This window comes from Anomaloglossus baeobatrachus, chromosome 7 (assembly GCF_048569485.1).
Source record: "Anomaloglossus baeobatrachus isolate aAnoBae1 chromosome 7, aAnoBae1.hap1, whole genome shotgun sequence".
Classification (NCBI taxonomy): Eukaryota; Metazoa; Chordata; class Amphibia; order Anura; family Aromobatidae; genus Anomaloglossus; species Anomaloglossus baeobatrachus.
This window is the reverse complement of record NC_134359.1, coordinates 224,031,253-224,057,086: the sequence shown is the minus strand read 5'-3', so window position 1 is coordinate 224,057,086 and position 25,834 is coordinate 224,031,253. Positions and strand designations below refer to the sequence as shown.

Sequence of the window (25,834 nt, the reverse complement as noted above, 5' to 3'; positions counted from 1 at the left end):
TGAGCATGCACAGAAGCCAGCCTCTGTGATCAGTCTCTCTCCTCCCTCTGTCTCTCTCCCCCTCTCTCTCCTCCCTCTCTCTCTGTCTCTCCCCCTCCCTTTCCCCCCACCTGAGAGCTGCGGACACTTGTTATCAAGGTAAATATCGGGTAACCATTTATCTTAGTTACCCGACGTTTACGTTGGTTACGTGTGCAGGGAGCCTGGCTCCTAGTACCTGCAGAAGCTCGTAACCAAAGTAAATATCGGGTATCCAAGCAAGTATACCCGATGTTTACCTTGATTACGAGCCTCACAGCTGTCAGATGCCGGCTCCCAGTCTGGCACGTTTAGTTCCCCTCACTCCCGATCACATGACTCCAATGCCCGCCCCTAAACATCCAGTGACAGGATCCTGCAAAATAACACATGCGTTTTTTGCTGTAAAAGCAGGATCCGCTTTTGCAGCAAAAAAACATTCAGGAGGCATGTTACAAAGACGTAGTGTGAAAGCAGCCTTAACCAAGTATAAGATTAGATAAGGGCAGTGGAGAACAGTGACACACAAGAAGTAAGAAATGTCTCTATCTCCAGCAGAACTGCTTATCACTGTTGTTCATAGTTTGATAGAACATATATATTTGAGTAACACTTATAAAATTCATATGAAAGTTCAATTATGAAATATTAATACATTTTTTTTAAAGCTGGAGTCGGTACATTTCTACCGACTCCGACTCCAACCAAAACTAACTCTGACTCCGACTCCACGACTACGACTCCACAGCCCTGGTATAAACCTTAGTTCACGGCTGCTCTTTGTACACAAATCCAGCTTTTTTTGTTCAGAATAGTCTTCTATTTTTTTCACACCTAAAAAAAACTTTTTCCCCTAAGTAATATCATCAAATTGCCCTTTTTTCCCCAAAACAGTTTTAGGCTATGTGCGCACTTTGCTTTTTTGAGCTGCAGCGTTTTAATGCAAAATTGCATGCATTTTGATTTCCACGCATAGTCTATGGAAAATAGGGCTTTCTTGTGTGCACGATGCATTTACAAACGCTGCATTTTAGTTGCGGAAAATTTGTCAAAATCCCTGCGAATGAAGAAGCAACATATCAATTGTTTTTGCCATTTTGGCAGCGTTTTAATAACATTGAAGTCAATGAGAAATGTCTAAACGCATATTTTTCAAGAAAGATTGTGTTTCACTTGCTTTTTACTAGCGATCTGCATGTGTTTTTTACATAATAAACGCAGGTCTTTCGGTCTCTCTCGATCGGTCTGTCAGTCGGTCTCTCTCTCTGTCTATGTCGGTCTCTCCCTCCCACCCCCACTCTCATACTCGCTGATCCACAATCACCGGCGTGGCGCTGCACGGCGTTCACACTGCTCCGGCGGCTTTTCCTCTTTTGAAAAAGCCGGCCGCTCATTATTCAACCTCGTATTCCCTGCTTTCCCCGCCCACCAGCGCCTATGATTGGTTGCAGCTAGACACGCCCCCACGATGAATGACAGCTGTCTCACTGCAACCAATCACAGCTGCCGGTGGGCGGGTCTATATAATGCAGTTAAAAAAAATAAATAATTAAAAAAAAATGGCATGCAGTTGCCCCCAATTTTAATAGCAGCCAGGGTAAAGCCACACAGCTGCAGGCTGGTATTCTCAGGATGGGGAGCCCCACGTTATGGGGAGCCCCCCACCCTAACAATATCAGCCAGCAGCCGCCCGGAATAGCCGCATCGATTAGATGCGACTGTCCCGGGACTACCTGGCCATCCCGAATTGCCCTGGTGCGGTGGCAATCGAGGTAATAAGGAGTTAATGGCAGCAGCCCATAGCTGACACTAAGTCCTAGATTAATCATGGCAGGCTAAGTGTCAAAACAGCCAATATGTATTACCTCACACATCCAAACAGTATGTAAGCAGGATTTTTTGGGGGGCGGATAACTGTAAAGCACGGGGTTGTAATTTCCCCTCAAAACATAGTCTAGAACGTTCCCTGAGACACGAGGCGTCTGTGAAAAATGTTGTGATTGTAAATGCGACGGTGCGGGTTCCTTTAGCGGACATAAACACACACACTGTATATACATACATACTGTACATATAAACATACACTCAGATTTCTATATTAGATGTGGAGTCTATAACACAATGCACTGTGTGCGGTCAGAAGACACATATTGGACCGTACTCTCTTATAGAAACACTTGTATACAAATTGTAGCCTTATCCTATTAGTACTGTACATTATCCTTGTATATTCCTACTGAGCAATGTTATTTCTCAGGTTCCCGTAGATGATACCGAGGATGTCTGCTTGGATATTGGAAATGAAGAAGAACTTGCACTAAGGAAAGCGAAAATCAGGTGCAGTAAATGCTGAGACTTGTGTGGGACAGGACTGTAGCTGCACTTACAGTAGCTATATCACCAAACTCCTTCCAGTATATGTATGCATGCTCACTTCAGCTGATCGTGCATGTGTTTCTGATTGAGGGGGATAAGCTGATGCCAGACGCCTTTGTCTCATGGGCAAAAAAGATTGAGTGTTAAAATCCATACGAGCTGATCCTTCTATCCTCTGACATCTAATGTAAGGAAGTGTCGGGACCCTGCGTGCCACTTCAATGGTCGGTGTATGGGCACCGGTATGTTGACGTTTTTTGGCAGTCTTTCTATTAATGGAGTAATTTTACATTATAGTGAAAGGAAACCCACAATCATTATACCGGGACCACAAGACAATGTGATGTGCCTGTAGTTTCTATGCCAGGAAAGCCCTCAATGTTCATCCTTAGGTCATGTTCACACGTAGTAGAGTGTGGTCAGTTTTTTACCTCCATATTTGTAAGTCAGAACCAGGAGTGGGTGATAAATACAGACATGGTGCCCGTGTTTCTATTATAATTTTCCTCTGATTGTTCCACTCCTGGTTTTGGCTACAAATGGTGATGTCAAAAACTCACCAAATACTGACCATGTGAACGTGGCCTAAATGTGCCACTACCAGGCGGCCAGAGGAGCGCGCTTTTGATTTGCATACATCAGATTTCCCTACAGATGCAGATGATGCACAGCAAATAAAGCATCAATTGTGATGTGTGGCGCAGGTCCGCTCCCCCAATGCGCTTCCAGGAAGAGGAAAATACACCACTTATCTGCATCATAAATGACGTTCTGAACGGATCAAATCCACAGGTTTTTTCTTAATACAATTTGCTAGTGGGTAATAGGTTTTTCCTCCTCTAAATCTGGTGAAAAGTCTGCCGAGCGTTCACCAAGTGTCACATTCCCGGAGTAAGAGCGCATCCAGATGTCACTTTTTTCGTTTTTTCACAGATAAAACTCGTACCCATTATAGTCTCTGCGAAAGTTCACGTGTATTCACTGAGCGAGTGGTGCGTAAACAATCCCGGATATCATCCATATTGCATCTGTTGTTCGCGGACTGTTTCAGAAGCTTGAGAAACTTTTCTGCACTTTAAAAAAAAAAATCTCTTGTAACCTTTATCAGAATTCACAGCCACATAGCAGTCAGCTTTCAATGGGGAAACCATGATGTACTGTCAGAGCCCGAGGATTGCGTCATCTGAGGACTCGCTATTAGGCCGATTTCAGACGTCCGTCTTTAATCAGGTGCAAGTCACACACATGGTTATGGTCATACGTGTGTCACGCATATGTCACATATGTGACATCCGTGTTTGCATACGTGTCACAAATACTGGAGAAAACACGGGTCTTTTACATAAAAATATTTTCTATATTTACCTGTATCCAGCGCTATTTTCTTTGGCTCTGCTGCCTCCAGCTCCTGACCGCCGCTCATTATATTCATTGATTTATTCACCGCAGTGAGGAGCTGGAAACCGGAGCATCGCGGGGACAGCAACTCGAGGACAGGTGAGTATTCACAAAGCAAGCAGTGTGTGTGCAGTGACGTCCAAGAGGTCATTGGAGTTCCCAATGAACCGTGATGACATCCTGATGACACCCCCGCGCTACAGCGGGTGTCACCACGGTGATTTCACGGTTCATTAGAGTTCATTGGGAACTCTGAGTCCCCGATGCTTTCCCCACGATGCTCCGGCTTCCAGGTCCTCAAAACCCACGCACACACACGTATACACACAAAGCAGATACACATGGATACACTGAGCACATACACACCTAGCGCGCATGCATGTATACACTGAGCACACGCATACACCTGGATACTCGCCTGTCCCCAGCGATGCTGTCCCCGTCACTGAAGTCCTCAGCGCTGCTCCTGCTTCAGTGCAGTGAATAATCAATGAATATAATGAGCGGTGGTCAGGAGCGGGAGGCAGCAGAGGCGAAGAATTCTGGATTCAGGTGAATATAGAAAATCTTTTTATTTAAAATACACGTGTTTTCTCTGGCACGCGTCACACTGATGTCACATGGCTCACATCAGTGTGCAATCCATGTGACACCCGTGCTGCCGGAGAAAAAGCTGACATGTCTACAGCCATGTAACAGAAAATAACATGGGTACGTCTGGCATCAGTGTTAAAAACGGATGTCACACGTACCTGAAACACGGACGTCTGAAACCAGCCTTAAGACAATGGTGACTGTTCAAACCAAGCACCTGTACTGTTGGTATGGCCGAACAGTTTCCCACCTACTTCTTCTTTTTCCAACTATCTCTATTCTCTTCTGACTATTGTAAAGTCAGATTTGTCATGGAAGAGCAGATTGGGGATAGATAGAAAACAAATAGGACAGAAGGTGCACAGACCTGCTCGGCCTCGTGAAGGATGCCCATGTGCTTGGTTTGAACGGTCATTTTATGCTGACAGGCTCCAATTAAGTAAAATAAAAAAACAAAAAACGCAGTCGTCCCCCCCCCCCAAGTTACTGATGTTTGTGTATGAATATTATTGACCCCAGCGTGTCTTAGATGAGAGCGTGAACCTTAATGTGGACAGGGACTTCCATAAATCTGCTCATTCGTGTACATTGATGAAGAATACACTATATTGTTTGACCCATGATTGCTAGGGTCCTGAGATCTGAACTCTGCACTGCCCTGACTTAGAGCCGGGGTGCTATCGCTTGACCTCCACTTCATTAACCATCCATGGGACTGCAGGAAGTCCAAGCACCGTGCTCAGCTCTCACCAGAGGTCCCATAGAGAATGAATTGAGTGGAGGTTGAGCAGTCGCACCCTGCTCCATTAGAGACTAGGGTCTGCAGATTCCAGTCCCTGAGAACATTGGGGGGTCTCAGCTGTCGCTCCCCTCCTGGGATCACTAAGATATCCCCTTTATTGTGTATCTGTTGAATAACCCTTTCATTGCCTGTAGAAGTTGTGACATACACTGTATACCCTATATACTATGCTTGCCTCTAAGTCTTCTGGGTTGTTTCCGTAGGCATCCTCTGGCCACATTTTTTCATCTCTTTTTTCGAGTTGGTGCTATTGTTGCATATTTGTTCTGTGACTGGTTCAGCAAAAGCTTTGTTACGTGTTTTGTCACTATCCTGCTTCTTCTGTCCTTTGACTTTTGGTCTGTTAAGGTAAGGATCTGTCATTACTGCTTATTCCCTTAACATTTCTATGACTGCACTAACCTCCGTGCACCAGATCGGTGTGTGAATAGCGGCTATATTTACAGCGTAATACACAGTAATGTGTGTGAGGCTGAATTCAGATGAGGATGGACTGGCGGCAGGTCTCCGGACTGAAACTCAACAAGCTCAAATATGCCTATGAGACTGTCAAATTTGGGGCAGGAGACCCCCGGTCAGTCCATACTTGGACATCTGAATGCAGCCTAAGGGCGCGTTCACATGTTGCAGCTGCGCAGTGTTATGAGTACATCAATTTTACTGCACCTGAAAATGCAATGAAACCACAACGTGTGAACACAGGTCAATAATACTGGCTCATCTCAGCACAGAATGACTGTTCAAACCAAGTCCAGGTGCTTGGTGCATCATGGTAGGGTTACTCATTTCTATACACCTTTCCACCTGCTTGTTTCCGTCTCTCCCCATCCTTCTGTGACTTTATGGCCAGAGTCACACTTGTGAGTGCCTCATTGAATCACCCGGCATGTACTCACACTCTCAGGACAGGAGCATCTCAGCTGCATAGACATACATGCAACCGACCCGCTCCTGTCAGGAGAGTGTGAGTCCGTGCCGGATGATTCAATGAGAGACTCGCGCGAGTTACATGTGAGGCACTCGCAAGTGTGACTCTGGCCTATGAAGCCAGAGCTGTCAGGGTGGAGATTGAGGGAAAACAAGCACGAGGGGGGTGGGGGTGGGGGGGGGGTGAATGTAATAATTTGGCCCCACTAAGATGGACGAGCTCCTGTGCTGGGTTTGAACAGTCGTTCTGTGCTGACACAGCCCCTTTTATAGAACAGATTAACTGCGGAGAATCTGGATATCTTTATTGCACTGACTATAAGAAGTCTTCTATATTATATGATTTATAAAAATGAAATTTTTCCTATAAAAGATGACATTAACCAGTTTTTGCTTTTTACTGTCAGAACGTTACTGGTCGACTACTGGTTGGATTACGCTGGTGGAACCAGATTGATGAAGATGGAAGAAGTCACTGGATATTTGAAGCCAAAAAGGTATTTTCTCTAAAACGCCAGATTAGGTTTTATTGAAGGGGATTCAGAAGTAATCTTGTATAAGTGGATCCAGTGAGGTGTGTGCTGCATAGATAGGACGGGATCCAGTGCATTCCATTTTGTACTGTACAGGGTGAGACCCAACTGTGTCAGGTCTATGAGGGTAAAAGCCAGCCATGCTTCTGATGGAGGATGACTGCACCACAGTATAATGCAAAAAAAGCTATATATGAGTAGCCATTTAACTGGCCACATGTAACTTCCTACTGGTCAGGGTGATAGGTTAGTCTATTACTGTGGCTGCATATGGTGATATTGTGCTGTAGTTCGCAATATCGCCACCTCATTTTATGGTTAATCCAGGTGAAACAACTAAAAACCCACTCCAGCCAACATGACATAAAGCCTTAATGAAGACAACAAAATAATTAAACGGAATCTGTCAGCAGGTTTTTGCTATGTAATCTGAGCGCAGTATAATATAGAAGAGACCCTGATTCCAGTGATGTCACTTATTAGGCTGTGTTGTTTTTTTTTAAAAAAATAATAAAATATCATTTTATTAGCAGAAGATTATCACTACAGGACTAGTTATCTCCTGTCTCCTAGTCTACCTCCCAGAATAACCCCACTTCCACCACTGATTAGCAGCCTTTTGTCAATATACAGTGTACACAGAAAGCTGCCAATCAGCGGTGGGTTCTGGGTTATACAGAGCTCAGCATTCTGTAGTAGAGAAAAAAGTGATTTGTATTAATGACAGCAAGCAGCCCAGTAAGTGACACATTGCTGTAATCAGGGTCTACATCATGGTGCTCTCAGATTACATAGCAAAAGCCTGCCGACAGATTCCCATTTAACATAGTTAACATAGCATAGAGGACATTGTACCTCCGGAGAGCCATAGGTCACAAGTTCAGACCTGTGGATAGAACACTGTACACAACTGAGGGCGCTTGTACATACCAAGAGCCCTTGTCAGAAGTTTTGATCTGTAAGACACTGTACGCATCTGAGTGCTTAGTACCTGCTAGAGGGCCCTTTCTTAAAAGTTTAGACCTGGCCGTGCTGAAACTCAGGTTATTTCCATAATGTGTTACAAATAGTGATGGGCGGACCCGCAGATACCTGGGATCAGCAGGTCTAATTGGATTTAAAAAAAACAAACAAAAAAACCCCAAAAACCTGGTTCTGGCCTGGAATTGATCCTGGATATTCGCCCAGACACCAGTCTCCATATAAGTCTAGGGGTACCAGAATCCGATGCTTTAAAATGGTGGGATTAGAGCAAGTGCGTTATACTTACCAGTCTCCCGCGTGGCTGTAACGCTATTTCAGGGGCTGCACATTATCCTCCATGCATATTCACTGCTTCCACCGCCCACTGGCAGTCCCAAAAAGGACAACTTTGCAAGGAGTTTGTATGTTCTCCTCGTGTTTGCATGGGTTTCCTCCAGGTTTGTATCACACTTCAAAGACAAACTTATAGGGAATGTAGACTGTGAGCCCCGATGATGATGATGATGATGATGATGATGATGATGATGATGATGATGATGATGATGATGATGATGATGATGATGATGATGATGTCGTCGTCGTCGTCTGCAAAGCGCTATGGAATTAAGTGTAATATTGTCAAAATAAATAAGTACAGGGAGCTGACAGATGCTATTATAGACGCTTGACTTATAGGGGCTGTCTTATTGTAGGTTTTTATGGCAAATCCAGATCATATACTTAAATGTTCTTTTGTAAAATATCCACCTAACCCTATCCCCAATATCCTATTTGGATGGTGGGACCAGCAAAACAGAGTCTCTTATTCCAGCTATCAGACATTTATGCCGTATTTTTGGAGGTGGGGAGGGCCACTGATCGTTGACACTTCATACTGTAGTTGGTGAGATGATTACGGTAATTTCCCTTCTTTTCAGGTTCCGGCCAATAATTCTATGTCCACAGAAGTTGAAGCTCGGATCTTCTGGCTGGGGTTGATCATCTGCCCCATGATCTGGACTGTGTTCTTCTTCAGCACATTATATTCTCTGAAGTTAAAATGGCTGGTACGTGCTCCAAGAAGAGTAACGTGGGTCAGCTTTTGCCCAGCCTTTCCTCATTAGGTCTCCTCTCCTTATGCAGAGGCTCAAAATATTGTCATCCTGAAATGTCAGGATTTCTTCTGTCTCAAAACTTGGCCACAACCGTGTAACTAATGATTATAGGAGGTCCACTACAATTACAATCACAGAACACACTGGAGACCTTGCTCCCTAGTGAGGTCACCTACTGTATTTTTTGTTTTATAAGATGCACTGGATTATAAGACGCACCCCAAATTTAGAGATAAAAAAAAAAATGGGGTCCGTCTTATACTCTGGTGTTGTCTTACTGGGGGTCCTGTGGGTGGGTGTTCCAGATGCTCTGTCGGTGATCTGGGCTTCAGTGAAATTGCGTCCGGAGCGGCAGGTGCACAGATGGAGCTCTTGGCCGCTCACACAGAGAGGCACCCGGCACAGAGGAAGAGTGCGTCTTATAATCCAAAAAATATGGTATATCATCCTCTGCATGAATGGAGCTGATCATGTGCATTGCAGCTCCATTTATTTTCTAAAAGTGCTGAAGATAAGCCGAACACAGCACTCAGTCATCTCCGGCAGGCTTCTTAAAAGGAATCTGTCACCAGGTTTTTGCCACATAATCTGAGAGCAGCATAACGTAGAGGCAGAGACCCTGATTCCAGCAGTATTTCAGTTACTGGGCTGCTTAGTGCAGTTTTTATTAAATCACTGTGTAATCAGCAGTAGATTATACATTACATGACTACTTGGCGTGCTGCAGGTAGTTCAGCATATTCATGAGCTCTGTATAACTGCTAGATCTGCAGCAGAGAAAATATTGATTTTATAAAAAATAAAAGCAAACCGCCAGTAAGTGACACATCTCTGGAATCAGGGTCTCTCTCTACATTATGCTGCTCTCAGGTGGTAGAGCAAAAACCTGGTGACACATTCCCTTTAAGAATGAATGGAGCGGCCATGCAGATGATCAACCACAACTCCATTTCCAAAGGGGCTCTTCAGAGACCTGGTTCTTGGTCGGGGGGTCCCAGTGGTCTCACCCCCAGTGATCTGCATTTTATTCCCTATTCCTTTGGATAGGAAATAACTTCCACACTTGAGAATATTCCTTTAACATGAAAAGAAGGTTGCAGATGGACCAGTGATCGTCTCTTATGTCGTCTTTCCATGTTTCTTGAAGGTCTTCCTCTCAGTACAATAATTTGCTGCATTTAATTATCATTGACCGAGCAGCATCCATAAGATGTATTGGAACAGAGACTTAGGCCCTGTGCGCACTTACCGGATTTTGCCGCGGATTTTGTGCGGTTTTGCTGCATGTTTCGCTGCAGAAAATGTTCATAACATCTCTGCAGTGAATCACCAGCAAAACCTATGGGCAAAAAAAATCCTGTGCGCACTAGGCGGAATTTGACAGCTGCATGTTTTGCTGTGGGATTCCCGCAGCAAAAACAATTGCATGTCAATTCTTTCCCGCACGTCGCTGTGGGATTTCACATTGACTCCAATGTTAATCGTGAAATCCCGCAGGGAATAACGCAGACAGCAAATTCTGTGCGTTATTCCCTGCGGTATTTCGCGGTTTACCTCCGGTAATGTACATCGCTTGTCTGCGGTTTTGCAGGGAAGTGATGTCATTACAGGAACAGGAAGCAAAGCATAGAGTAAACACACAGAGATCACAGACATAGAACACAGATACATAGAAAGAAAACTTAAATATAGAAAACAAAGCACGTGGGCTCCGCTGCATATTTACCGTCCAGCCGAGGTAAGCACACAGCGGCGGCCCGGTATTCTCAGGCTGGGGAGGGAGAGGGGCAGGCTTAATGTCCCCCGCCTCCCTCCCACCTCCCGCAGCCGAGAATATCAGCCGCAGCTGCCCCGGAACTGTCGCATGCATTATGCGGCACTACCGGAGTGTCCCTGGCTCTTCCTGCCGCCGTGTAGCAGTGGCGGTCAGGGTAATACAAAGAGTTAATGGTGGCGGATCGCATGATCAACCCGTAAGTAAAGTGAATAAAACACACACACAGAAAAATCCTTTATTTTAAATAAAACAAACAAGCCTCGTTCACCATTTTATTAACCCCTCCCGAAACAAAGCTCCGGCATAATTCATAGCTCCGGCGTCCTGCGCTGCTTACATCCAGCCGCGACTGACACACAGCGCTGAATTACCTCTGCTGTCTCGCAGCGAGACAGCAGAGGTAATTACCGGTCATTTCCCACGGCCGGTAATGTGAACTCACTGCCGACCGTGGAAAATGCAGCGATCTGTCCTCTATCCATCTGTCTGTCTATCCCTCTGTCTGTCTATCTTATCCCTCTATCTATTCTTCTGTCTCTTTATCTATCTACTATCTCAGAATGAAATGACTTTTTTTTTTCTTTTTTCTTCAATGTGCTTTATTGCATTGAATGCAATAAAGCACATCCCAACCCGCACGCGGCAATACCGCGAACAATACCGCGGTAAAACCGCAGCAAACCGCATGCGGTTTTCGGGTGCAGTTTGCCGCGTTTTTTTTACCGCGGGTGCGGTAATCTTTGAATACCTGTGGAATTTTCTTGAGAAAATTCCATTTTCCAGTGCGCACATAGCCTTAAGCAGGCTTTACACGCTGTGATCTCGCTAGCGAGATCACAAGCGATCGTACCCGACCCCGTCGGTTGTGCGACACTGGCAAATCGCTGGCCGTGCTGCACAACCTCGCTTTTCCTCGTCACACGGAGTTACCTGCCCTGTGATGTCGCTCCGGCTGGTGAACCGCCTCCTTTCTAAGGGGGCGGTTTATGCGGTGTCACACGGCAGGCGTCCAATTGCAGAGGACCGCCCCCCTCCTTCCTTCCGCATTGCCGGTGGAGGCAGGTAAGATGTTCCTCGCTCCTGCGGTGTGTGCTGCCGCAGGAACGAGGAACGACATCGCGAATAAGCAGAAAACGATTTTTTTGTTTCAAGTCGACCTCTTCGCGGCAAACTATTTTAACCGCTTTTGCGATCGTTTAAGGTCGCTCAAAAGTGTCACACACTGAGATATCGTTAATGACGCTGGATGTGCATCACAAACACCGTGACCCCGACGATAATTCACTAACGATATCGTAGCGTGTAAAGCCCGCTTAAGAATTTGCCACATCAGAGACATACAATGTGACAGCATATGCAGACCTCATAATGTTCCTTCCACTTTCTCTCTTTGAAATAAGAGATGCTTGACATCATGAGATTTTTAATCAATTGCTGGAGATTTTCAGTGCTTCACTGATCACAAGGGCTAATTCTTGCCCCAAAGGAGAATGGTATACCCCCCAATCTTTGCACCACAGCGTGTTGGGTCCAGACATGGTAAAATGACAATATTCACAAATAAAGAATGAACAGAAGACTGGTAATTAATAACTTATTTCTGTCATCCACACAGGCCTTAGTGATCGCTGGCATTTCTCTTCAGTCGGCAAATCTTTATGGTTATATTCACTGTAAAAACGGAGGCCAGCAAAATGTGGGAAAGACGGCCTCGCGATTCCTGTCACAGCAGCTCTTCCAACGGGTGAGAGAGAAATGTGTGAAGCGGTCACGCTGTGGTCGGGAGATCCGCGGACAGTCTGTGCACTGCGGGCCAAGATAGATCGGACTGATGTGCACGGACGTCTGCTAAGCCCACGTATGGCGCTATCTGCTGCAATCACTGTGGGAAGCTGTAGAGTAGTTGTACGATGAGTATTATCACAAACCCCTTTTTGTGGTGGGACGAAAACATACTAGGGTAATGATTACAGTAAGTCAATATGGAAACATCAACTTCTAAATGGCTAGGCCTGCAAAGGACTTAATGGCTGGCCATTTTTTGTCTCTTTGTATTTCAGGAGGGATCCACCAGCGCCACTGATCAGAAAATAATCTCTATAGTGGTAGAAGACACGGCAGATCAGAACTTGGTCTGCTTTGCCCACCAACACTTGGCAATCATGTGTTGGCTGAAACCTAATGATGCATTAGCATAGTCAATACATCTGTTCATTACATAGCACTCGTTAAATGCTTACTGAGGAGGCAAAAAAAAGCAGAGAGAAGAGATGATAGACTTCAGGGTGTTCATTTTCTGGTGTTTGTACGTGGGATATGGGCAGCGCCAAAACAAAAACCTCTAAAAACTAGAACTCTATTTGTATGAAGCTAAAATCCCAAGCAAATATACCAGACAGACAACATGGAAAACCGTGGTGTGTATGGTCTACACCAGAGTGACTCCTGGAATATAAAGCGATAGGAGTAACAGAGTGATGACCCTTGATACTCAGGGCATGGATAGTCAATATAACTTGAAGCACAAGGACCTTGCGCAAGACTTAACCCCTGCCTGACCATTAAGATATAATCACCCTAATTTGTACGGCACCCCTGTTTCTCGGCGGATTTCTCTGTTAATCCCTATTTAGCCAGTAATTATATACCCTCCACCAAACCTCACATAGTGCAAGTACAAAGACATTCATGTAAACACATTTGAGGCTAAAGGTGGTGTCACACATAGCGACGACATCACTGCTAAGTCGCCATTTTCTGTGACGTAACAGCGACATCGCTGTGTGTGACACATAACGATCAGACCCCTGCTGCGATATCGCTGCTCGCTCCTGAATATTCCAGGTCATTTTTTTGATCGCTGCTATCCCGCTGCACCATGATGATAAGCTCAGCATCCTTGTGTTTGACACCACAGCAGCGACAGTCGCAACGACGCTGAAGGCAGGACAAGGGCGTGTTTTTTGCGGTTTATTTTGCAACGCCCCTACGACTCCGATTGTTGGTTACAACAGCGTTCCGATTGGGTACCTTGCCGAAGGCGTTACAGTGATTTCATTCTTCAAGTTCCATTCTTTGTTCCACGTAGTAGATTCTCTGTCTGGTGTCGCTAGTGTGTCGTTCTTTGTGGATCTGAATGAAATGAAATAGAATGAATGAATGAAAGCACTACTGCGTCTTCCTTTGTTTGGCACATTCACCCAATCAGGCGCCGCTGTAGTGATCACCAATCGGAATAGAGAGGCGTGAAAAAAGGCAACACAAAGGCGCTGTAGCAATCACCAATCGGAACAGAGGTGCGTGAAGAGGCAACGCAAAACATGTATAGGGGTAAACACCACGCCTCTATCAAGGGCTGAGTTGTCACATAGCGACACGTGTGACACCGCACAGCGACTGTCGAGGTCGCTTTGATCGCTGCTCAAAATTACAATTGACAGCTTACTAGCGATCATCTAGGGTCGCTGTTACGTCACAGGAAATGGTAACGTAACAGCAACATCGCTGTCATGTGTGAACCAAGCTTAAGAATATGCATAGATATATCTGCCTCTTGTTTGTTTAAAAGCTTTAGCTGTCATACTGGTAAAGAGGGCACTGGCTGTCACTATTGTGCGAGGGTCAAAAAATAGATGTGGCTGGTGACCCTCTCTGAAAGCTGAATGTGGCTCTTAGACTGGAGTCACACTTGTGAGTGACTCGCACGAGTCTCGCATCACCCGGCACAGCCACACGCTCTCCTCCCAGGAACGGGTTAGCTGAATGTATTTCTCCTGTCCAGAGAGCGGCAGGCCGTGTCGGGTGATGTGATGCGAGACTCACACAAGTCACTCACAAGTGTGACTCTGGTGTTAAGGTCAGAAAGGTTGGGGACCACTAGTCTAAGACGTTGCAGAAATTTGTGAATAAAGTTGTGAAGCTCTGTCACATAAGCACAAAAAGTAGTCCATTATCTTGTTAGATCTGAGATTAGAGCAACCAAAGTTGCGTGCGGCATCTTAAGTGGTGGGGGCCTTCCTACTACTTTGCTTGAGAGTAGTGATAAGCGAGCACCAAGATATTAAAGTGCTCAGTACTGGAAACGAGCAGATCGGACAGGTTCTACTCGTGTACTGAGTATAATTGAAGTTAATGGGAAACTAGAGCATTTTTCCAGAAGTCTTCCAGAAAAATGCTCAAGTCCCCAATCGACTGCCATTATACTCAGTACATGGATTGAGCCCGTCCAAGCTGCTCGTTTCCAGTACAGAGCACTCGCTCATCACTACTGGAGAGCAGAGGTGGACGAGGGAAATGTGAACCATTTAGATTAGTACAGTAAGAGCCCTCAATCCACTCCACTCTCCACATTGTACATACATTTCCACATGATAATCCTTTAATGTGACCATTTTCTTTTATCTTTCAGACTTTGTGAAGCGCAGGAGACAGCCTTACAAATCACATCTTGCTTTACCATCAATAGGACATGAAACTAAATGGAACCAGTATAAATCCTAGTGCCTTATAATGGTCACTTGTAATTTATTCCTGTTTATTTGCACTTATATTAAAGTTTCTTTTCTTTAAGCCGATCAGTTTTATCATTTGTGCAGAATACAGACCTGAAAGAGTAACGGGTATTTTAATTACCGTATTTTTCGCTTTATAAGACGCACTTTTCCTCCCAAAAATTTGGGAGGAAAATGGGGGGTGCGTCTTATATAGCGGTACCTGGGGGGGGGTCCTGTCTGAGGCGATCGGGCGGCCGGGTGCCTGTGGCTGCATGCAAGCGGCCGGGTACCTGTGCTTGCGTGCGGTGGCAGCCGGGTACCCGTGGCTGTGTGCGGGCGGCAGCTGGGTGCTGTGTGGGGTCGGCAGCCGGCTACCTGTGCTTGCGTGCAGTGGCAGCCAGGTACCCATGGCTGTGTGCGGGCGGCAGCCGGGCGCTGTGTGCGGGCGGCAGCCGGGCGCTGTGTGCGGGCGGCAGCCGATGGCCGCCCTCACACAGCACCCGGCTGCCGCCCGCACACAGCCACGGGTACCCGGCTGCCACCGCACGTAAGCACAGGTACCCGGCCAGTTGCACGCAGGGTGAGCGGGCAGCCTGCTGGCTGCCACTCTGTGCGTGCGGGGCTGGCGGCTGTGCAGCAAGTTACCTGTTGTCCGCGGTCCCACTTTCAAATGATGGCGCCGGTGGAGCTCTTGGATGAGAGCTCCATCTGCGCACGTGCTGCTCCGGGAGTCAGCGCGTGCGCAGATGGAGCCCTTGGATGAGAGCTCCATCTGCGCATGCGTCGCTCTGGGCGCCATTACTTGAAACGGGACCGCGGACACACTGTCTCCACTGAGCAGTCGCCGCCGCTGCCACCACTGAACCGGGACCGCGGACACTCACTGCACCGGCCTGCTGCACGGCTCACCCGCCGCCACTGCTACCGCCACCACGGACCCCACGGCTCCTGCCACCACAGACCCCCACTACTCCTGCCACCACGGACGCCACTGCGCCTGCAACCACGGACCCTGCTGCCACTGACCCACCGTGCCTCCTGTGACCCCGCTTCACCACCACTGCTGCCCCCTTCCGGTAAGAGAACACCGGAGTATAAGACTGACCCCATTTTTCTTTTTTTTTTTATGTCTAAATTTGGGGTGCGTCTTATAATCCGGTGCGTCTTATAAAGCGAAAAATACGGTATATTTCATAAATCAATATTCCATGTAATAAAAGCTACTTTTTAGTGTATGTCATCATAGACATCGGCTTCTTTCTCCTCCTGGACTGATCGTTTATTCTCAATTCAGAGAAAATCTGTCTCCCATGAAAAATGATTTTACCCATGAATAGGGAAGAAAAGAAGCAGATTTTTGTGATAAGATATATTACAAAGTAGCTTTTTATCGTTTGAACTCTTGATTAAATAAAAATTAAAACAATGGAGACTATTTACAGGAATCCAATCACATCAAGAAATGCAGTTTACCTACAGAAAAAGTGTTAACCTTCAGATAGTGTTACAATTCCACCTGGTCATCTTACAGAATGTGCAGCTACTGTGAGAAAATGAACTTTTATCTTCCCAGGAGTCGCTGGCTTTGTCATATGGGCATGCATGGAGCGATTAGTGAGCAGTGCTGTAAACAAGTGACTGTATAGAGTGACCGGCAGTTGTAACCACACCTTGACACTGATGAGCAGCACACATATGCAGGAGCCGGCTGTCACTCAGAGTGTCGGGTCGTGCTTACTGCTGCCACTCACATTATAGTGAGCAGTGACTGTAATCACTGTGCATGCCCCTGTGACTGAAAGCAGACTGCTACTGGTTGGAAATCAGTTAATTTTCTCCAAGTAGCCAGTATTCCTGTAAGACTGCCAGAGAGCATTGTAACACTACTTAGCAGAAGATTAAGCCTGCATATGAAGGTAAATAGGATTTTCTGCAGTGACAGGTTGCCTTTAAGGCCTAGGCCACTGAATACTGTATTTTTTGTTTATAAGACACACCCCAAATTTAGAGGTATAAAAAAAAAAAAAAAAAAAAAAGGGGTCTGTCATACTCCAGTGGTGTCTTACTAGAGGGGCGGCAGCGGTGGTGGAATGGGGTCACAGGAAGCAGGGGCGGTGCTGGAGTAGGGTGATGCTGCAGGTGCTGTGGTGGAGTCTGTGCTGGCTGTGTAGAGCAAGTCGGTGCGGCAGGTGTCACAGATCTGTCGGTGGTACGGGCTTCAAAGAAATGGTCCCCGGAGTCAGCGCAGGCACAGATTGAGCTCTCGGCTCAATGACAAGCCGAGATCTCCACCTCCGGGCACCATTTTCCTTAAGTCTGCTGCTGGGAGATCAATGGGCCATATGTGCAGATAAGATCTTCAGCCGAGAGCTCCATCTGCGCAAGTACTGATTCCGGACGCCATTATTTGAAGTCTCTACCGCCGACAGAGCATCTCACCCACCGCTCTGCCCTGCTCCACACAGCCGCAGCCAGCACAGTACCCATTCTCCACCTCCCGGTAATGCAACATTCGCATTATAAGACGCACCCTTCATTTTCCTCCCAAATTTTTGGGAGGAAAAGTGCGTGTTATAATCCAAAAAAATACAGTACATATATTGCATGTCTTTATCTATGTAGATTAATTTAATTATTTTTATAGGGTTTCAAAGCTTCAAACCATTTGCGTCTCCTAACACTCATTCTCATTATCTGCATTAAGGGGTTATAAATGGCGTTGTCTGGTTCCTTATAAAATGGTCACAGGCTGGATCTGCGGTGATTTAACAGAACAGTAGTACTTCCCTACTGAAGCCTCCACCACCCCAGGAACATCTCTCAGCTAGTCCCAGAAGTTCTTCATTGACACGGCTGTGGTGGTCTACAGCACATGACCCCTGCAGCCACTCACACTGCTCTTGTGCCATTTACCTTTGACCACCGAGCCCAGTGACTGTGGCAGCGGTCATGTGTTGTTGGCATGACATTACCATTATACCCCTGTAACCGAAACCACTGGAGAGGTGGTACTTTAGTGTCAGGGGCTTCAGTAGATAAGTTCTACTAATACTTGCTTTTTTAAGCAGATCCAGACAGTGGGCTATTAGCTTGTGAAAATTTGACAGCCCCAATAAAGTTGTAAAGTGTAAATTGAGCTTTGTCCACACTTGGGGTACAGTCACACTTTAGCGACGCTCCAGCGATCTGACCTGGTCAGGATCGCTGGTACGTCGCTACATGGTCGCTGGTGAGCTGTCAATCAGGCAGATCTCACCAGCGACCAGCCCCCAGCGACGCGTGGAAGCGATGCTGCGCTTGGTAACTAAGGTAAATATCGGGTAACCAAGCGCTTGGTTACCCGATATTTACCTTGGTTACCAGCGCACATCACTTAGCGCTGGCTCCCTGCACTCCTAGCCAGAGTACACATCGGGTTAATAAGCAAACCACTTTGCTTATTTACCCGATGTGTACTCCGGCTACTTGTGCAGGGAGCCGGCACTGACAGCGTGAGAGTGGCGGACGCTAGTAACCAAGGTAAATATCGGGTATCCAAGCAAAGGGCTTCGCTTGGTTACCCAATATTTACCTTGGTTACAGCTTACCGCAGGCTGCCAGACGCCGGCTCCCTGCACATTCAGATCGTTGCTCTCTCGCTGTCAAACACAGCGATGTGTGCTTCACAGCGGGAGAGAAACGTCCAAAAATTGAACCAGCACTGTGTGTAACGAGCAGCGATCTCACAGCATGGGCCAGATCGCTGCTCAGTGTCACACACCGCGAGATCGCTAATGAGGTCACTGTTGCGTCACAAAAACCGTGACTCAGCAGTGATCTCGCTATGAGAGAAGTACCCCTTACTGGATATCAAACCCTAGATATTAACCCCTGCCTCACACATTGGCAGAAAAAGATATGAAATCTCAGCTCATTGGATGTTATTTATTTTGGATACAATGACCAAATCTGAGCTGATCCATTACAGGGTCCTCTGTCTGGATTGTGGAATCCTTGCCGTATTTTGGGGCCACCTGTCATCTGTAATGCAGCAGATTTCTTGTCCTATTTGCTCAATCAGAAATTTGCTTTTATTTCAGTGTCCGATTCTTATTTGAATAGTCCACGCCATATGTCAATGCCGAGAAAATGACAACTGCCCATGACGAAGCAACTCTGGTATTAATAACAGGCGGGTGCTGTGAATCAATGAGGCTCCTACTGCAGATATAGGCACTGGAATAGTAAGGACCTCTAGGGCAAAATCTACTATTCTTAAATCACAGATCCGGTTCATCATTGCCTCTGAGAACAAAAATCTTGAATTTCTATAGGAAACAAAAAAAAAAATCAATGTTAGATAAGGTTAGTAATGGCTCTGCACAAATTTTATTTTTACTTATGAATGAATTACTCTTTAACCCCTTCAGCCCCCAGCCTGTTTTCACCTTAAAGACCCGGCCATTTTTTGCAATTCTGACCAGTGTCACTTTGACAGGTTATAACTCTGGAACGCTTCAACGGATCCTGGCGATTCTGAGATTGTTTTTTCGTGACATATTGTACTTCATGTCAATGGTAAATTTAGGCCGATATTTTTTGCGTTTGTGTGAAAAGTTTGGAAATTTGGCGAACATTTTGAAAATTTCGCAATTTTCAAAATTTGAAATTTTATGCCCATAAATCTGTGAGATATGTCACACAAAATAGTTACTATGTAACATTTCCCACTTGTCTACTTTACACCAGCGCAATTTTCGAAACAAAATTTTTTTCCGTTAGGAAGTTAGAAGGGGTCAAAGTTCATCAGCAATTTTTCATTTTTCCAACAAAATTTACAAAAAAAATATTTTAGGTACCACATCACATTTGGAGTGACTTTGAGAGGCCGAGGTGACAGAAAATACCCAAAAGTGACCCCATTCTAAAATCTGCACTCCTCACACTGCTCAAAACCACATCTAAGAAGTTTATTAACCCTTTAGGAGCTTTATAGCAACCAAAGCAATGTGGAAGGAAAAAATGAAAATTTTACTTTTTTACACAAAAATGTTACTTTAGCCATAAAATTTAGCATTTTCACAAGGGTATCAGGAAAAATGCACCATAAAATTAATTGTGCAATTTCTCCTGAGTACACCGATATCTCATATGTGGGGGAAATCAATTGTTTTGGCGCACGGCAAGGCTCGGAAGAGAAGGAGCATCATTTGAATTTTTGAAAGCAAAATTGTCTGGAATAATTAGCAGATGTGATGTTGCGTTTGGAGACCCCCTGAGGTTCCTAAACAATGGAGCTCCCCCACAAGTAACCCCATTTTGGAAACTAGACCCCTCATGGAATTTATCTAGATGTTTATTGAGCACTTTGAACCTCTGGGGGCTTCACAAAAGTTAATAACTTTGAGCAATGAAAATAAAAAAAAAAAAAATTACCACGAAATTGTTATTTCAACCAGGTAGCTTTTTTTTTCACAAGGGTATCAGGAAAAATTGCAACATAAAATGTATTGTGCATTTTCTCCTGAGTACACAGATACCTCATATGTGGTGGAAATCAAATGTTTGGGCGCACAGCAGGGCTCGGAAGGCAAGGTGCGACAATTGACTTTTCAAACGCAAAATTGTCTGGAATCGTTAGTGGATGCCATGTTGTGTTTGGAGACCCCCTGAGGTGCCTAAACAATGGAGCTCCCCCACAAGTGACCCCATTTTGGAAACTAGACCCCTCATTGAATTTATCTAGATGTTTACTGAACACTTTGAACCCCTGGAGGCTTCACAAAAGTTAAGAACGTTCAGCCGTGAAAATATATATATTTTTTTTTTACCATGAAATTGTTATTTCAACCAGGTAGCTTTTTTTTCCACAAGGGTATCAGGAAAAAATGCACCATACAATGTATTGTGCAATTTCTCCTGAGTACACAGGTACCTCATATGTGGTGGAAAGTAATTGTCTGGGCACACAGCGGGGCTCAGAAGAGAAGGAGCGCCATTTCACAGCAAAATTGGTTGGAATTATTAGCGTACGCCATGTTGCGTTTGGAGACCCCCTGAGGTGCCTAAACAATGGAGCTCCCCCACAAGTGACCTCATTTTGGAAACTAAACCCCCATGGCATAAATCTACATGGGTAATGAGCACTTTGAACCCTCACGTGCTTCATACATTGAGGCATAAAAACAAAAAAGTACTTTTTTTTTTCCACAAAATGTTATTTTAGGCTCCATTTTTTAATTTGTACAGGGGTAACAGGATAAAGTGGACTGCAAAATTTGTTGGGCAATTTGTTCTGAGTACGCTGATACCTCATATGTGGCAGAAAAACACTGTTTGGGCGCACGGCAGAGCTCCAGAGGGAAGGAGCGTCATTTGACTTTTTAAATGGAAAATTAGCTGGAATCGTTAGCCGCACCATGTCGCGTTTGGAGATCCCCCTGATATGCCCAAACAGTGGAGCTCCCCCACATGTGACCCCATGTTGGAAACTAGACCCCCCCCCCAATACAAAGAAATATTAGTTTGGCATAATAAAAAATAGAGACGTCAGTAAAAAAAAAAATATATATGCACCTGCAACTGACACTAAGGCAAGTGCCACACGTGAGAGCAATGCACAAATCTCGCATCGCATCACCCGACACAGCCGCACACTCCTGTCTGGAAGAGAGCGACCGTGCCGGATGATGCGGTGTGAGACTCGAGCATCGCTCTCATGTGTGGCACTGGGCTGACCCTTACAATATTCAGTAAAAAATACTGTAGTTGATGATTACTACAGTATAATTTTACTGGCCCTAAACTAAGTTTATTTGTATTTCTTTCTTAGTTTACAGAAAAAAAAATTAGGACGAACGCACAGATGTACTGCAAAAAGGGGGGGTACTAGGTGGGCAACGGATGCAGGAGCGGCGGAGGATGGGTGAGGAGCCAAGGGCGGAGGATTGGTGAGGGGGCACGTCGGAGGATGGGAGGGCGTGGCGGATGGAGGAGCGGTTGAGGATGGGTGCGGGCACAACGGATGCAGGAGTGGCGGAGGAAGGGGGGGCGAGGGGAAGGGTGGAAGGGGAGTGGGAGGTGAGATTGGGGTTAGCTACCTTATAGAATGCATCTAGGCAGCAGGATTGCAGCAGATCCGGGAGGGGGGGAGGGGGCAGAGGATTAAGGGGATGAGAGAGAGCAGGCAGCAGATAAGGGAGGGGGCAGAGGCTGATGGGGGAGTGAGGTGGCAGATGCAAGGGCGCAGAGGCTGATTGGGGAATGAGGTGGCAGATGCAGGGGCGCAGAGGCTGATGGGGGAGTGAGGTGGCTGATGCAGGGGCGGTGGAGCGGCAGATGCTGGGGCGGTGGAGCGGCAGATGGGGAGAGAGCAGTGACTGATGGGGAGAGGGGAGCGGCAGATGCTGGGGCGGTGGAGCGGCAGATGGGGAGAGAGCAGTGACTGATGGGGAGAGGGGAGCGGCAGATGCTGGGCGGTGGAGCAGCAGATGGGGCGAGAGCAGTGACTGATGGGGAGAGGGGAGCGGCAGATGCTGGGCGGTGGAGCAGCAGATGGGGCGAGAGCAGTGACTGATGGGGAGAGGGGAGCGGCAGATGCTGGGGCGGTGGAGCAGCAGATGGGGCGAGAGCAATGACTGATGGGGAGAGGGGAGCGGCAGATGCTGGGCGGTGGAGCAGCAGATGGGGCGAGAGCAGTGACTGATGGGGAGAGGGGAGCGGCAGATGCTGGGGCGGTGGAGCAGCAGATGGGGCGACAGCAGTGACTGATGGGGAGAGGGGACGGCAGATGTTGGGCGGTGAGCAGCAGATGGGGCGACAGCAGTGACTGATGGGGAGAGGGGACGGCAGATGCTGGGCGGTGGAGCAGCAGATGGGGCGACAGCAGTGACTGATGGGGAGAGGGGACGGCAGATGCTGGGGCGGTGGAGCAGCAGATGGGGCGACAGCAGTGACTGATGGGGAGAGGGGACGGCAGATGCTGGGCGGTGAGCAGCAGATGGGGCGACAGCAGTGACTGATGGGGAGAGGGGACGGCAGATGCTGGGCGGTGGAGCAGCAGATGGGGCGACAGCAGTGACTGATGGGGAGAGGGGACGGCAGATGCTGGGCGGTGGAGCAGCAGATGGGGCGACAGCAGTGACTGATGGGGAGAGGGGACGGCAGATGCTGGGCGGTGGAGCAGCAGATGGGGCGACAGCAGTGACTGATGGGGAGAGGGGACGGCAGATGCTGGGCGGTGGAGCAGCAGATGGGGCGACAGCAGTGACTGATGGGGAGAGGGGACGGCAGATGCTGGGGCGGTGGAGCAGCAGATGGGGCGACAGCAGTGACTGATGGGGAGAGGGGACGGCAGATGCTGGGCGGTGGAGCAGCAGATGAGGCGACAGCAGTGACTGATGGGGAGAGGGGACGGCAGATGCTGGGCGGTGAGCAGCAGATGGGGCGACAGCAGTGACTGATGGGGAGAGGGGACGGCAGATGCTGGGGCGGTGGAGCGGCTGATGGGGAGAGTGCAGCGGCCGCCGTGACGCTCTCCTCCTGCTGCGCCACCCCCTGCATCTGACGCCGCTTGCTCTTACTGCTGAGTAGCGGCGTCACATGCAGGGGCGCAGTGGGAGAGCAGGGGCGAAGCACATGGAGCAGGGCAGCGGTGGATCGGGGGCTGTGACTCACAGATGGGCGCCTGCAGGGATCGCTCTCCTCAGATTCCACGGAGGGAGAAGCTAAGGAGAGCGATCTCCTACAGCAAGCTCACCCGGTTCCAGAGGCACGGTGCTGCTTGGAGAAATCGGTCACAAGGCCGATCTCTCCAATCAGAGCTGGGGGCGGGTGCAGTAAAGCTCACTGAGCTCCAGCCAATGGCCAGTGCTGCAGCTGCACTGACATAGCTGGATTTCAATGCTTCAGCCATTTTCAATGGCTGAAACATAACACTGGCTGTGATTGGCTGACGAACGCCGTTCAGCCAATCACAGCCTCCGTAGGTCCGGGAAGGAGACACCACCCCTCCTGAGGTCAGGTACAAGTCCTCTCCTTCCCGAATCTACAGTTTTTTAAAACTGATCGCGGTGCCCGGTGCTCTGGTGCCGCGATTCCGCCATGACGGATCTAGCCGTCATGGGTCTTTAAGTACCAGGGCACCATGACGGCTAGATCCGTCAAAGGTCGTGAAGGGGTTAAAAAGAATCTGTTCTCAGGACGTCATATGCTGAACTGATGGCCGGTATGTAAAGGAGCTATAATGCTCATTAAATCCTTATTTTATTGTAGAAATCAGTTTCTCTGTTTTTAGAGAAATCCATAATTGGAAATGTTATGCTAATGAGCTGCAAGTGCAGTGGGCGGGTCCTGCACTTGCAGCTCTCCTGCCTGTCTCTCCCTGACCACTGCCTTTTGGTCACTCCTGCTTTAGTGACCTGTCAGTCACACACAGCAGGCAGGCAGGGAATAATGAGACAGGCAGGAGAGCTGTAAATGCAGGACCCGCCCACTGCACTTGCAGCTCATTAGCATAACATTTCAACTATGGATTTCTTTGAAAGCAGCAAAACAGATTTAAAAAAAAAAAAAAAATTACTCAGCATTTACATGCATGTCATAAGTTTGGGGTATAAAATCCTGATGAAAAATTCTCTTTAAGCCTCACACATTGTAAATTTGTTAAGTATCTTCTGTCATTAACCTGAAGCCAAAAATCAGTAGTGGATGCAAAGAATAGAAGTATAAGTAATCACCTGGGAGACAATGTCTGATTAAAAGGGTATCCCTGCACACTGGAATATTTTATTTTTGCGTTATAGTTTTATTCTACCCATTTTCCAAGAACCATAACTTTTTATTTTTTCATCCACAGCGCCATGAGTGTCATTTTTTTTTTTAAAGGATGACACGTCATTCTTTCACTATATAATGTACTGAAAAGTGAGACAAAATTCCAAATTTGACAGTCAACTTTTCAGTTTTTTTCTTTTCATTATTTTAGCGGTGAAGAAAAAAATCTAAAATTTGTGAAAAAAAATAATAATTTGGGGTTAATCTGCAGGTTAATAACCTAACTGCTGCACTGAAAGCCCAGCTACTGGGAGGAAATTTACTTTATTCTTCTCCAGCAGCCGCCAGCTTTCAGTCATAGGGGCGTGGCTTTAGTCACAGCTCAGTATACAGTGAGTAGTGGCTATAACCGTACCCTGGCACTGACTAATAGCCGGCTCTACAGTGCATCAGTATACAGCCGGCTGTCAGTTCTGGGTTGTGGTTACAGCCGCTGCCCACTTTTTCGTGCACCTCTATGGTCGAAAGCCATAGGCGACTGGGAGGAATAAAGATCATTTAGCTTTCCTTATAGGGTCACTTGTGTAAAGTAAGTAAATGAGCTTTGTAATAAAATGTAGCACATACTTTGTATTATAGTTCTGTAGGACAACGTTGCTGGAGAATCTGGAATCTCAGTAAGGAATGATTTGCCGGTGTCACAGCTCTGTCCTTGTAACAGAAAAATAAAGTGCAAGTATTGTTCAGGAGAGATCATCATGATATTCTTTACAGTGACTGCACAGCGCTCTTACAGACGACCATCACCATCAAACACTAAGATATATTATAGTAAGGAGGAAGTCAGCGCAAAGAAATGTGGAATAAATCACCTGTGAGCATAGTCATTATAGTAATGAGAAGGCTATCCTTAAGGCAGACATCCATGTGGCATATGTTTTTTTTTTGTTTTGTTTTTTTTTAACAGATACGACACATACTCATAACATATAATGATCCCCACATGTCCGTGTTTTTACTTGGACCGTGTGAATCACACAGACGTTACTGTTTTTTTCCGGCAGCATGGATGACAAGGGCCAATA

The 25,834-nt window shown here is 46.7% G+C and overlaps 2 protein-coding genes across 2 annotated transcripts in view; one reads left to right on the top strand and one right to left on the bottom strand.

Annotated features, from left to right (window-relative positions):
* The window catches only part of TVP23A (trans-golgi network vesicle protein 23 homolog A), a 47,153-nt gene extending 32,076 nt beyond the window's left edge, over positions 1-15,077 (top strand). The window contains exons 2-7 of the mRNA XM_075317914.1: positions 2,276-2,355; positions 5,392-5,536; positions 6,523-6,612; positions 8,550-8,678; positions 12,119-12,247; positions 14,912-15,077. Coding sequence (XP_075174029.1) covers positions 2,276-2,355; positions 5,392-5,536; positions 6,523-6,612; positions 8,550-8,678; positions 12,119-12,247; positions 14,912-14,920 — 582 coding nt within the window. The 3' untranslated portion in view covers positions 14,921-15,077. The remainder of the gene's footprint in view (positions 1-2,275; positions 2,356-5,391; positions 5,537-6,522; positions 6,613-8,549; positions 8,679-12,118; positions 12,248-14,911) is intronic.
* A 3,829-nt stretch (positions 15,078-18,906) lies between these two features.
* The window catches only part of NUBP1 (NUBP iron-sulfur cluster assembly factor 1, cytosolic), a 64,242-nt gene continuing 57,314 nt past the window's right edge, over positions 18,907-25,834 (bottom strand). Inside the window, exons 10-11 of the mRNA XM_075319104.1 lie at positions 25,377-25,460; positions 18,907-19,303 (exon numbers count right to left, since the gene is read on the bottom strand). Of these exons, the coding sequence (XP_075175219.1) occupies positions 19,272-19,303; positions 25,377-25,460 (116 nt within the window). The 3' untranslated portion in view covers positions 18,907-19,271. The remainder of the gene's footprint in view (positions 19,304-25,376; positions 25,461-25,834) is intronic.